Source organism: Zalophus californianus, chromosome 13 (genome assembly GCF_009762305.2).
Source record: "Zalophus californianus isolate mZalCal1 chromosome 13, mZalCal1.pri.v2, whole genome shotgun sequence".
In the NCBI taxonomy this organism is placed as follows: Eukaryota; Metazoa; Chordata; class Mammalia; order Carnivora; family Otariidae; genus Zalophus; species Zalophus californianus.
In genome coordinates this window covers 17,797,180-17,810,208 of record NC_045607.1, presented here as the reverse complement: position 1 = coordinate 17,810,208, position 13,029 = coordinate 17,797,180, and the positions used below count along the sequence as shown (strand labels likewise).

At 42.0% G+C, this 13,029-nt stretch overlaps 1 protein-coding gene across 7 annotated transcripts in view; it reads right to left on the bottom strand.

Moving 5' to 3' along the window:
• Positions 1-13,029, bottom strand: part of ASTN2 (astrotactin 2) — an 894,395-nt gene that overhangs the window by 144,901 nt on the left and 736,465 nt on the right. For all 7 annotated transcript variants that reach the window (XM_027616418.2, XM_027616419.2, XM_027616420.2 and 4 more), the window contains 2 exons: positions 5,611-5,744; positions 3,933-4,081 (listed from right to left, as the gene is read on the bottom strand). In XM_027616418.2, coding sequence (XP_027472219.2) covers positions 3,933-4,081; positions 5,611-5,744 — 283 coding nt within the window. The remainder of the gene's footprint in view (positions 1-3,932; positions 4,082-5,610; positions 5,745-13,029) is intronic.

Sequence of the window (13,029 nt, the reverse complement as noted above, 5' to 3'; positions counted from 1 at the left end):
CAAACAATGCAAGCAAGACAGAGGAGCAACACTTTTAAATTACTAAAAGAAAAATCTGTCAATCTAGAATTCTATACCCAGCAATAACTTCTAAAAGCAAAAGCTGAAAGAATCAATCACTAACAGATCTGAAATATAAGGAATAGAAAAAGACATCCTTCAGACAGAAGGACAATTAAATCAGATGAAAATATGTATGTGAAGGAGTGATGAGCAGCAAAAGTGGTCACTACATGAGTAAATATATAAAATTATTTTTCTTAAAAAATAAAATTATTTTTCGGGGTGCCTGGGTGGCTTAATCATTAAGTGTCTGCCTTCAGCTCAGGTCATGATTCCAGGGTCCTGGGATCGAGCCGCGATCGGGCTCCCTGCTCCGCGGGAAGCCTGCTTCTCCCTCTCCCACTTCCCTTGCTTGTGTTCCCTCTCTCACTGTATCTCTCTCTGTCAAATAATAAAAATCTTTAAAGAAATTATTTTTCTTATTAAAGATCTTTAAAATATAATTTATTATTTAGGGAAAAACAATAACATTTAATTACGAAACATATATATGTGCAATATATGACAATAAAGGCTAGAAGGGTAGAAATAAAAGTATACTATTATAAGATTCCCATACTATAAAGTGGTATAATAGCTTTAAAGGTATACCGTGAAAACTTGAATATACATATGTAAACACTAAACCAACCATTAAAATAAAATAAAATAAAAATATTTAGAGTTAATAAGTCAACAAAGGAGATAAAATGGAATCATAAAAACACCCAATCCAAAAAAAAAAAAAAGATAGAAAAAGAGAAGAAAAGGGAAAAAAGAAAGATGGGCCAATAGAAAACAAGTAGCAAGATGATAAACTTGACCACAAAAATAACACATTAAATATGAATAGTTTAAATACTACAAGTTAAAGGTAACAATATCAGACAGGATTTAAAAAAAAGAATTGAAAAGATCTACATATATGTTGCCTACAAGAAATACATTTTAAATATAAAGACACAAATAATGTAAAAGTAAAAGAATGGAAAACGTTAGAGCAATCGAACACTAATCAGAAGAAAGCTGGAGTAGTTGTATCAATAACAAAGTAGATTTTAGAGCAAAAAATATAACAAGAATATAGACAAGAGTTTCACAGTAATAAAGGGATCAATTCATCAAGGGGATCTAGTGATTCTAAATGTTTGTGCCCTTAATAACAGAGCTTCAAAATACATGGAGTAAAAACTGATAGATCTATAGGAAGAAACAGATAAATTTGCAATTATTGTCAGAGGTTTCAATACCACTCTCTCAAGTATTGATATAACAAAACAGAAAATCAGAAAGGATTTAGAAGATTTGAAAAACATAACTAACCAATTTGATCTGGTTGGCATTTATTTTAATATCCCATCCACAAATAGAAGGATACACATTCTCTTAAAATGGACAGGCCAGATTCGGGGCCATAAAACCAATCTCAATAGATTCAAAGTGATTAAAGTCATAAAGATTATGTTCTTTGAAATAGTGAAATCAAACTAAAATCCAAAAACAAAAAGATGTCTGTAAAATTCCCAAATATTGGAAAATGAGTAACATTAAATAAGTAACAGTAAAGAACCCATAAATCAAAGAAGAAAACAAAAGGGAAATTGGAACACATTTTGACCTGAATGAAAATGAAAACTTAACTTATCAAATATTGGTAAGCCACTAAAGCAGTAGTTGGGGGGGAATACTTATATTACAAGAAAAATCTCAAATCAATAACCTCAGCTACTACCTTAAAAATCCAGAAAAAAGAGGAGTAAACTAAATTCAAAGTCAGGCAAAGAAAAGAAATAAAGATCCCAACAGAACTCAGTGAAACAGAAAACAATAGTGAAAACTGATGAAACGAAAGTTGATTGGTTTGAGAGGTAAATAAGTTACATAACCTCCAAGCCACATCAATCAGAAAAAAAAAAAAAAGATAAGGTAAACTACTAAAATCAAGAATGAGACCGTGATACCACTGTAGTTTCCATAGATATTAGAATTATAGAATGTTACCAACAACCTCTTGACAGTAAATTTTGTAACTTATATGAAATTGGCAAATTCCTTGAAACATACAAGCTGTAACTTGAATAACCCTATATCTAATCAGACAATTAAATTGATAGTTAAAACCTTCTTGGGAAAGCTCCAAGCCCAGATTATTTTACTGGTGAAGTCTACCAAATAATTAAAGAAGAAATATTACTAATTCTACCCAAACTCTTTTAGAAAACAGAAAAGGGGGGAAATGTTTTGCAATTTACTTTGTGTGGCCAGCATTGACCCTGATAACAAAAACAGATGAAAGTATTACAAGAAAACTATAGATCAGAATCTCCCACATAGATGCAAAAATTCTATACGAAATTTTAACACATCAAATCCAACAATGTATTAAAAAAGAAAGATAATGCATCATGACCATGTGGAATTCATTTATTCTGGAAATGTGAGGCTTTTTTTTATCATTTGAAAATCGACCAATGTAATTTATCATATTTTTAATGTAATTTATCATATTAAACTAAGAAACATAAATTATATGATCACTTCAATAGAAAATTCAACACCCATTTCTAATTAAAACAAAAAAAAATCTCTCAGCAAATGAGCAGTCTCTCAACATTAAGTATGATGTTACATAAAGAATGAGTACTGTGCTGGGAGTCAGACCTGATTGTAAAGCCTGGCTCCACGAGGTACTGGTTGTAGGAATTTGGGAAAGTCACATACCCTCTTTGGGACTCACTTACTTGATCTGTAAAATGAGGCTGGTAATCATTTGTAGAGTGAAGTTAGAAAAATATCGGCATTTGTTCCTTCGCCCCCTGATCCCCCCAAAATAAATTTCAACAACTATCCATGCAGAAAAATACCTCCACAGAACTAAGGTTTCTAGGTAAGGGATTATAGCACCTGGGTGAAGCACAAAAATAGGAAAAGCTGTATCAAGCAGGTTAGGAAAGACAGATCCACTATCGTAATCCTCCCTGTGGAGGGAGAGAGAAGTGTGGGCCTGACTTCACTAGAAACCCCATAGCTACCCTGTCCCAGCATGGGGCTGACTCCCTTGGATGGAGGTGGCTCCCAGCAGACTCTTAGGACCCCAGGCCCCTGGCTAGGGCCACCAGCTATCAAGGCCCCGGAAGCTTCCATGGCACCGGGCTCCCATGAACTCAGGCTCCCAACCCATCCTGGCGCCTGCCAGTTCCTGGTCCCCGTGGCCCAGGCTCCACTTGGTCCCAGCACCAGGCTGACTACCACAGACCCAGACTCCTGGCCTGCCTGAGAGCAACACCAGCCCCCACAGAGCCCAGCTCCAGGGCAGCACAGCTTCTCGGCTATGTCAGACATCCAGAACTCAGAGCACTCAGGAGTTACAACCAAGTGCAGCATTCTTAGGAGTCCTTTTTATCATCTTCTTCTGTGTGCCTGAATCATTTCCAGTTCCCTCTTCCTCAGCACTGAATACAAAACTATCTCACTAGAAATAATATGTTTCACTAGAAAAGGCAATTCCTTGAGTTTCTTGATTTCAGTCCCAGAGAGAATATATTTCAGACTCAGGTATTCAAACATGTGACCTGTAGGCCTTTCCAAGCAGAAAAGGTTAAATTCTCTTCTGAATTAACTAACCCTTTGATAGAGGACTTTGAGGACTGAACTCAGAGAATCAAAAATTCTTTCAGCTACAATTTACTATCATTCCCTACTGAAAATCATATGAAAAACAAAACAAAACCCCACAGGCATGGGCACCAGGTGACAATCACTAAACAACGAAACCTCAAATGCCTTCCCATGTCAGATGACAGTAAGTCTCCAAAGGCATTTAGAAAATCCATTTCTCTCCTCTGTCACATTATCCCAACAAAATGGGAAGTCATGGTCTTTCTACTTACCTGTGTAGAGGTCCGTATCTGTGTATTCATCCACTTTCTTGTGCTGCAGAATATAGTCGGAGACCTTGGTCCCAATAGCTGGCTGAACATCCACCCACTCCAAGGAGACCACTGTGCTGGAGGGCTCTACTGTTGGGGACAGACGAAGCCTAAAAAGGGTGACAGGGAAGATTGGTTGTTCTCCAGCAGTATTGTTTGGGCCCTCAAAGAGTCTGAAGGTCTCAAGATTAAAAGCACAGGATTCAGGCTGGGCTCAAATCCCTTTTCAATCCACCAACAAGCCTTTGTATGGACTCTGGCAATTCATTATACCTCTTTCAGCCTCCACTTCATTGTCCATAAAACAGAGTTAAGAACAGCTACATTTCAGGATTAATGTGGGAGCCAGTAAATTAATCCAAGCACACAATACATGCTCACAGAAAATTGATTAGCTTTCCATTTGTCTAAACCATATTTCCAGCGATGCTTCATCGTCAATTAAATTGACAATGCCTTCAAACACAGTAGCCTCAACCTTCTTGCCATTCTCTCCAATCCAATAGATCAGTCAACTCTTTAATATCCTTAAATCAATACTCCCTCAGAGAGGGCAGGAGTCCCAGAAAATCCTTTACCTGATTGAAGGTTAGAACTGGAAAGGTCCTTAGTGGCTGGGAAGTGCAATCACCTCATTTCACAGATTGGGAAGTAAGGCCCAGAAAAGGAAAATAATTTGCAAAAAATCACCCAGCAAGTTGGGGACAGAACCGTGATGGTAGTAACTTTGCTTGTCCCCAGCCCAGATTCCTTCTCTCTTTCCACTACACAATACCATACCTCTTCAAGAACTATCTTACAGTATAATCTCCCCAACACACACAGAGGGGTGTTAAGGGACTCTGGTTCCCCCACATTGGCCCCTGCCCCACTCCCCTATGCTCCTCACAGCACTGTCTTAATCCCGCTCCATCAGTCAAGACGATCTCCTTTAACTTCCTCGAATGGTCAATTTCCCACATCAGGGCTTTCACACATGCTCTTCCTTTTGCCTGAACCATGACTGTTGCCATTTGTCATCTGGAAAACTACTCCCATTCAGGTCTTTTCAGAGAGGCTTCCCTAATTCCTTCCCCTCCAACGAACACACCAACCCCCATTCTTCTCTCTCCTAGCACCTCTTCGTTTTTCTTTCATATTTTTATTAACTTTTTTAACTGCATCATATTTTCCTGTTTTGCTTTGATAGCTGTCCCCTCACTAAACGGTCAGCTCCCCAAGTGCACAGACTATCTTGTTCACTGATGAATCCCCCAGTGTCTAACACATAGCAGGTGATCAAAAATTATTTGTTGAATGAATGAATGAAACGATGTTTCTTTGAAAAGGTTTTATGCTCTCTTTATCTCAGTGGTCCCAATTTCCAACAGTAGTCAGTGCCCAGTAAACCTCTCCTGAGCAGATGAGTGAGGAAGATAAACCCAGAGCATCATTTAAAAAAGCTGGTGTCTAAACCAACGATTCCATACACAGTTTCTGCCAAAACTCCCTGTTTTCTCAAAGGAGGCAGGTTCCAGAGACATCAGAGATCTGGTGACACACTCTGGGAACAGAAGCAAGCCATGGCCTGGGCCCGCAGGACAGAACTGTGAGTCCATGAAAAGGGGTGGGCAAAGGAAGAAGGACCATACATACGTACACTGGCTGTGGGAGGGGGCTGCAGTTGGGGAGCCCACTGGTATCAAAGGCGCTGAGGTCACATCTGCACCAGTCATCGATCACGTCCCCTTTCCCTGAGCACCAGTAGGAGCTCATCAGTGCACTCTTGAAGGCCTGGAATAAAGAAGGGCAGAAGAGATGATGATGACCATGGTGGAGAGATTGAGAGTGAAGGTCCCAGTGACCACGACAGTAGCTGACCCAAGCTTCATAGCAATCCACCTAGGCACAGGACACCATCTCTTGCCCAAACATCTAGCACTCTGCCACCAGGTTCTCCCATTCTGAGCCATTCTCTCCCCAGCAGGCAGAATGACCACTGACGCAGGACGGCAGTAACAGCAATGACCGAGAACCTCCTCTGGGGCCTGGTACTCTACCTGAATTAACTTATTTAATCTTCTTCACCCCATGCAGTAGATATTATAATTATTATTATTGTCATTTCCCATTCTACCAATTGGAAAAGTGAGGCACATGGAGGTAACTTGCCTGAGGCTCACAACCAGTAAGTGATGGGGCTGGGATCTGATGAAAACAGTGTGGCTCCAAACCCTCCCCCAAACTCTTTTTTAATTGAAGTATAATTAACAGCGTTATAGTAGTCTCAAGTGTACAACGTAAGGATTCAATGATTCCATACACTACTCGGCGTCTACCACAGCAAGTGTAGTTATCACTTGTTGCTATGCTGCTTCTGGCAGAAGTCTGACCATCTTACGTCCCTGCATAGAAACCTTCAGAGGCTCCCCATAGCTCTCAGGATAAAGTCGAAGCTCTTTACTCGAGCTCCTGACCATTTCCACAGTATCATTGGTCACCACTCCTCTGATTTTTCCTTGTATGCTACCATCCACCCTCATGCAACCACTAACATTCCCACCAATAGTAAATCCCTGCTTCTGGAAAGTGCTCTAAATTAGGAGACAATAAATTGCTTCTGTAAAGGGCCACATAGCAAATAATTTTGGCTTTGTGGCCAGGTAGTCTCTGCCACAATTACTTAGCTCTGCCTTTGTAGCATGAAAGCGACATAGATAATACTAGAAATGAATGGGCATGATTGTGTTCTGATAAAACTTTATTTACAAAGACAGGAAGCAGGCTAAGTTTGGTCTAGGTCCACAGTTTGCTGACCCTTGCTCTAAATGATGATTAACATTCTATATAATTGTTTTTTTTATGTTCAGTTAGCCACTGTATAGTACATCATTAGTTTTTGATGTAGTGTTCAATGATTCATCAGTTGCATATAACACCCAGTGCTCATCACAACACGTGCCCTCCTTAATACCCATCACCCAGCTACCCCATCCCATCAGAAACAAAACAAAAAAACAACATTCTATATAATTGCAATGTGTCTCATTGTTTTTTTTTTTTTAATCTTTTCTCCCTGCTGGAATATTCCCTGCCCCCCTTCCTTATACTCCAATTCACTCTTCCTGTCTTAAACATTCCTTTGCTCCGGGAATCCCACATCTTGAGTTTCTTAAGCCTCGAATCATGCTCCTCTCCTGGACACCATAACACACTAGACCACACCTACTGTCCCACTCCTTGCCTATCTCATCCACAGATTCTGCTCACACCAAGGGTATAGGCCATGCCTTATTCAAGCAAGTATTCTCACAGGACCGGGCACAGATATCCAGTCAATACTTACTGAATCAATAAATGGACACTGAAAAACATCATTAGGCTCATGCTCAGGTTCAGGTGTGCTTCAAGCTTTAGTCACTCCATTTACACTGATGTTCCAACGCACTGGGGATTCGGAATGTTTGACAGCTGTTTTTTAAACTTAGGGACTTCAGAGAATATTGATCTCTTACCCCTTTACCAGGTAACAGATCCTATGTCCTTTCTTTTTATGTTACTTTCTGTGTACTTTTTATTTAATTTTTTTAAAAGATTTGTTTATTTGAGAGAGCGAGAATGAGAGAGAGAGAGAGAGTACATGAGACGGGGGAGGGTTAGAGGGAGAAGCAGGCTCCTCGCTGAGCAGGGAGCCCAATGCGGGACTCGATCCAGGGACTCCAGGATCATGACCTGAGCCGAAGGCAGTTGCCTAACCAACTGAGCCACCCAGGCGCCCCTCTGTGTACTTTTTAAATGAAAGTTTTGTACTGCCTATAACCAAGGACACCTGGTTATCCAGGTGTCACTTTTTCCATCATGCATGGTGAAGACTCAGGTGTAACATGTTTGTGTAAAGAGGGTCTGGGGTGTACATCCTTAGCTACCCAAAGCACAGATCTAGGGGGAGGTGTGTATCAAGAACGCTATTATAGCAATGCACCCAGCCAACCTGCAGATCTGTCTCTTGCTTCAATAGTGTTTAGACAGAACAGACCCAGGGATACCCCTCCTTCCAGCTTCTGACTACCCTCCAACCTCTTCCAGTCACGACCTTCAGAACCATCTGCTCAGCCACCCCGTCTCTGGGACCAGCCAACGTTGTATTTTGAGCTTAGCTCATTGCCAAACAAGAGTTTCTAGATTTGTCAGTTAACTCCATCAACGTGGAGGCTGCCATTAACCACCTTGTCAATGTGCATCTGTGGGCCTCCTACACCTACCTCTCTCTGGGCTTCTCTTTCCACCTCGACAATGTGGCTCTGGAGGGTGTAGGCCACTTCTGCTAGTTGAGGAGAAACACAAAGGCACTGAACATCTCTTGAAGAAGCAAAACCAGACTGGCAGCCATGCCCTCCTCCAAAACATTCCAAAGCCTTCCCAAGATGGGTGGAGTAAAACTCTAGAACCATGGTTCTGGAGAAGAACCTGAACCAGGCCCTTTTGGAGCTGCATGCTCTGGGTTCTGCCCAAGCAGGCCCCCAGCTCTGTGACTTCCGGGAGAACCACTTCCTAGATGAGGAGGTGAAACTTATCAAGAAGATGGCGACCACCTGACTCACCTTGTCATGTGGCTGCCCACCCCCTCGCCCCCCAGCCCAGCTGGACTGGGTTAGTATCTCTTTGAAAGGCTCACCCTCAAGCACAACTAGAAGCCTCTGGAGCCCAGCAGCCTTTAAGAACCCTCCCTGGCATCCCCCTGGTGTAGGAGCTTCTGCCTACGCCTCTCCCTGAAGCTACTAGGCAGCTTTTTAACCACGCCAGATCCCTTTCCCAAACCGTGGGCCAAATGGAAACAATAAAGCTTTTTAGAGGAAAACAAACAAACAAACAAAAAAGAATGCTATCGTGTGAGCCTCCACCACATTTCTCTCAGCGCCTCTCATGAGGAGGCTCCAATACTCCTGCTGAATATTTTCACCCATATTCTCTGCTAGGGAATGAACAAATGATCTAATTTCTCCTGAATTAAGTTTACTGACTAAAGAAATTTAAAAAAGAATTATAATAAAAGCTAGTGTTCATGAAGCACCTGTTACACAGTGTAGGTGTTTTAAGGGCATTAAAAAATGTAATTCTCATAATGGTACTGAGATACAGATATCATTATATTCATTTACAGGTGAAAGAACTAGGAATTAGTGCAGTGAAGCGATTTTCCCCAAATCGCACAGCAATCTAAACAGTGGAAGCAGAATCCCAACCCAGATCTCTGTGACTAACAAGCACAGGCCTTTTCTCTTTAACCATGTGGGGCAGTGGGGTAGACCCCAAGTAAGGTTGCCAGATTCAGTAAATCAAAATACAGGATGCCTAGTTAAAATCAGATTTCAAGTGAATAAGAATTTTTTTTTTAAGTGCATCGCTCTCAGTGTTTGCATATAAAGTATGTAGGCCAGAGTCTAGCACAACAGTAACAGCACTATTCCTACTACAAGTCAGGACCTATGTTGGAAACAAACGTCCGTTATTCAGCACCGGGTGGGGGGAGTCTCATGAGGACAGGAACCAAATGGGATCGCATGAGGTCATGCTGACTGATGGATCTTCCTCTCCCTTCCTTTGCAGGTTCCCCTTTACTAAAATTAATGTGCAAAATGTCTCACGGCTTAAGATTCTGTAACATCTCTAGCCAGCACTAAGGGCTTAATACTATATTGGTGAAATCCAGGGCCATGGGTGAAAGTGACCCAGATGGTAAGAGACTGCTTTGACTCTAGCAATGAGAGGAGAGGGAACATCCTGTTTTGTTTGTGTATGTGTTTTTGTTTTTGTGTGAGTGTGTGTTTTGTAATCAATAGTCGCTTGAGCTTGTGGAAAACAAAACAGGAAATCTCTCTGGACTTTGTGAGTTTCACCATCCAAGCTGCTCTTGGGAAGAAATCCTGCCTGTGAGTCTCCACATCTACTGGCTCTTTCCCAAACCATGAGGAACAGAATGGGGACTGGTGCAATGGCCAGGCAAACCCTGGAGAGAGCTCAAACACACCCTGATAAAAGGCCTACATCAAAGAGGGAGCCCTGGCTAGGCAGCAGGATCCAGCATTGTGTCAGGGCAGGATCACGCTTTCCTTACGTCTCCAGCCCTTGCAACATCCCATCTCAAATCCAATTAGATCCCAGGGGAAGAGAATCATAGAATGTTCCAGCTTCAAGGGACTCTGTAAATCATCTAATCTAATCCATTTGACAGATCAGATACAGTGGCTCAGAAATGCTAGTGGGCTGGTCCAAGGTGAGAGAGCAACTTTGTGATGAAATGATTCTATTCTTCCATTTAATCCTAAAATTACCCTTTGAGATGGATGTCGATCCCCATTCACAAGTGAGCGTGGAAGAGTAGCGACTTGAAGTGAAGTCCATCTGAATCCTGGAACCCTGGACCTTCTCAGGTCACACAGGAACAATAAATGCCAAGATTTCATCCAAAACATCCTTTTCAGCTGCTCTGTTTGGATCACGTGCTGATGTGCTGGTTTGTGCGTGTCCGCGAGTGCGTATGCCTGTGTGTGTCTGTGTGTGTCTGTGTGTGTGTGTGTGTGTGTGTGTGCGCGCGCGCGCGCGCGCGTGCACTCGTGCGTGTATGTTCTCAGAGGAAAATGAAACCTTACACTGGAGGCATTGTTGACTCCTGGCTTTGGAGTCAGTGAAGGGAATTAAGAAACAATCCTGTACTTAAACAAGGGTAAGGACGACATTTGCATGACCATTGGTTTTCATAACAAAGAAATGCTTCCAACTTCTGGCTAATTAGCTAGCAAACCAAACTGGGCAGGAGGAGAAAACAGCCACAAAAATGTTAAGCAATCAAAATAAACTCGGATTCATTTCTGACTGATGGTTACTTCCTTATTTGAACTTGCCTAGTTTAAATTACGGAGTTACTCCTCTCTTTAAGCCTTAATTTCTCCATCTTAAAATGAGGACACGGAAGATATATTTTTGAAGGTTTAGGAAGTTCAGTGAACATTCATTGATCTTCCTACCGCATACCATCTGCTGTCTAGATGCTAAGAAATGAGATGAACAAGACGTAGTAGCTAACTTCTAAGGACTCACGGTTTAATGGTGAAGACACAATCACAATGAACCACAATTATGGTTCAAATGCTATGAAGTAATACACACAGGAGGCTGTGGGAATACCAAAGGGGCTCTTCCAGCTCTAAAATTCTGACAATGTCTTCAGAATCTTAACTTTAATACTCCTGTATTTGATTAAGATACTTGGGACCATCAATATAGAGTGTCACTAAGCCCATGAATTAAATTCCATACTCCATACTTACAATGACTCTATTTTTACACTAAAAATCAAACTGGGGAGGCTGATTCCAAGTCTGTTATTTTTTATATTGAGATGATTTTGGTCTGTCTGACCAAAAAGATGCCCTTTAGTCTTCACTCAGAGCTTAATGGATTTTGTTATCTCCACGGTACCATTAAGATTGGTCTTATGGATGTTCAATCCTTTTCTCTAGGCCATTGTCCTAGCCTCTGGACCAGCCTTCGAGCTCCAACGTCACCTCTTCCAGCACCTCCTCTCCCAGCTTTCTCTAACGTCACTACTGATTCCACCTTCTTCCTCCGACTCCTCCAAAGTCCCATCTCCTTCTGGTTAAAGCCTCTGCTTCTTAACCTGACATTCAAAATCCTTTGTTCAGCCCGTGGCTCCTCTCCCAGGCTCTCCCCACTGTACTCACTCTAGGATCCGGCACATGCCAAGCCTTCTCTTATGCTGTGCCTTTGTTCTAAAATGCCCTTTCCCCATTTTTTCTCCTTGCTGAATTCCAGAAAACTGTCCACCAGGACCCTGCCACACTTGAGAAATTTTTTCTCTACCTCCACTAAATTTTTGCCCATTTCATATTTCCTTGCGATTTGTTTATTTATGTGTCCTTCTTGCTTATTATACTGTGAACTCCTCCAGGCCAAGGTAATATATTTGACTAATCTCTGTGCCCCCAGCTCTAAGCAAAGGAGCAATACACAGTAGGGTCCCAAAAACATGTTAAATTCCATAGATATGTAATAGGATGCTCTGCCTGGTATTAAACTTATACACTTGCCATTGTTTTTCTTTTCTAGCAAAAGAGATGACAGAAATGCAATTGGTCACCATAAAAAGACTAAATGTCCATGAAGTCACTGAAGGTACATTGGGGTGGGGTATGGAGGTAGAATCTCTTCTGAAGACATTTAGAATTACTGCTTGGAGGAGAGTAGGTTGATAGCTTTTTGCCAGGGGAGTGCTTGGGTCTAAATAAAAATCTCCTAGGTCTCTAGAGAAAGATGGGAGGAAAAGAGATGGGCCTGGTTGACATTCTAGCTTTGTAGGGAGACTAATTCCTGAGCCCATGCCACACGTTTGATTGGTCAGAAGTGACTAGGATTGATGAACATAGGAAGGATTAAAGAGGACATCATGGCAGTGCTTGTGTGGAGGCAGAACTAATGGTCTCTAGCTCAGCCTGGACCTCTGGGATAGACCCTACCTGGGCCATTTTCCATCCAGTCATCAGCATACTCCCTAGTAGTGGCTGCAGGAGATGCCAAGCACTCATTTCCCTGGTAGTTACAGGAGTTGGAAGGCCAGGGACTGGAGCCCCCATTCTTTGAGAATAGAACCAAAAATGTTGGTGTGCCCTGAAATTGATGAGATTAGCTGGTCATCTTGTTAGAAATCAATGACTGCATACTTAAGCAGCCTGTGTGAGAACACATTTGGGGAGAGAAGTGAATCACGTTAGTTGACTTAAGTCTTCTTATTCTCAGAGCAGGAAGGCAGGGATAGTGACTTTAAAACACGACCCCAGATATCTCTGACATTTCCTTCATCATGAAATGGGATCTAGGTCCTCTCCCCTTGGGTCCAGGCTCTATAATTGTAACCAAAAGAAGTACTACTGCTTGGGGTGCCTGGGTGGCTCAGATGGTTGGGCGTCTGCCTTCAGCTCAGGTCATGATCCCACGGTCCTGGGATCAAGCCCTGCATCGGGCTCCCTGCTTGGCAGGAGGCTTGCTTCTCCCCTCTCACTCC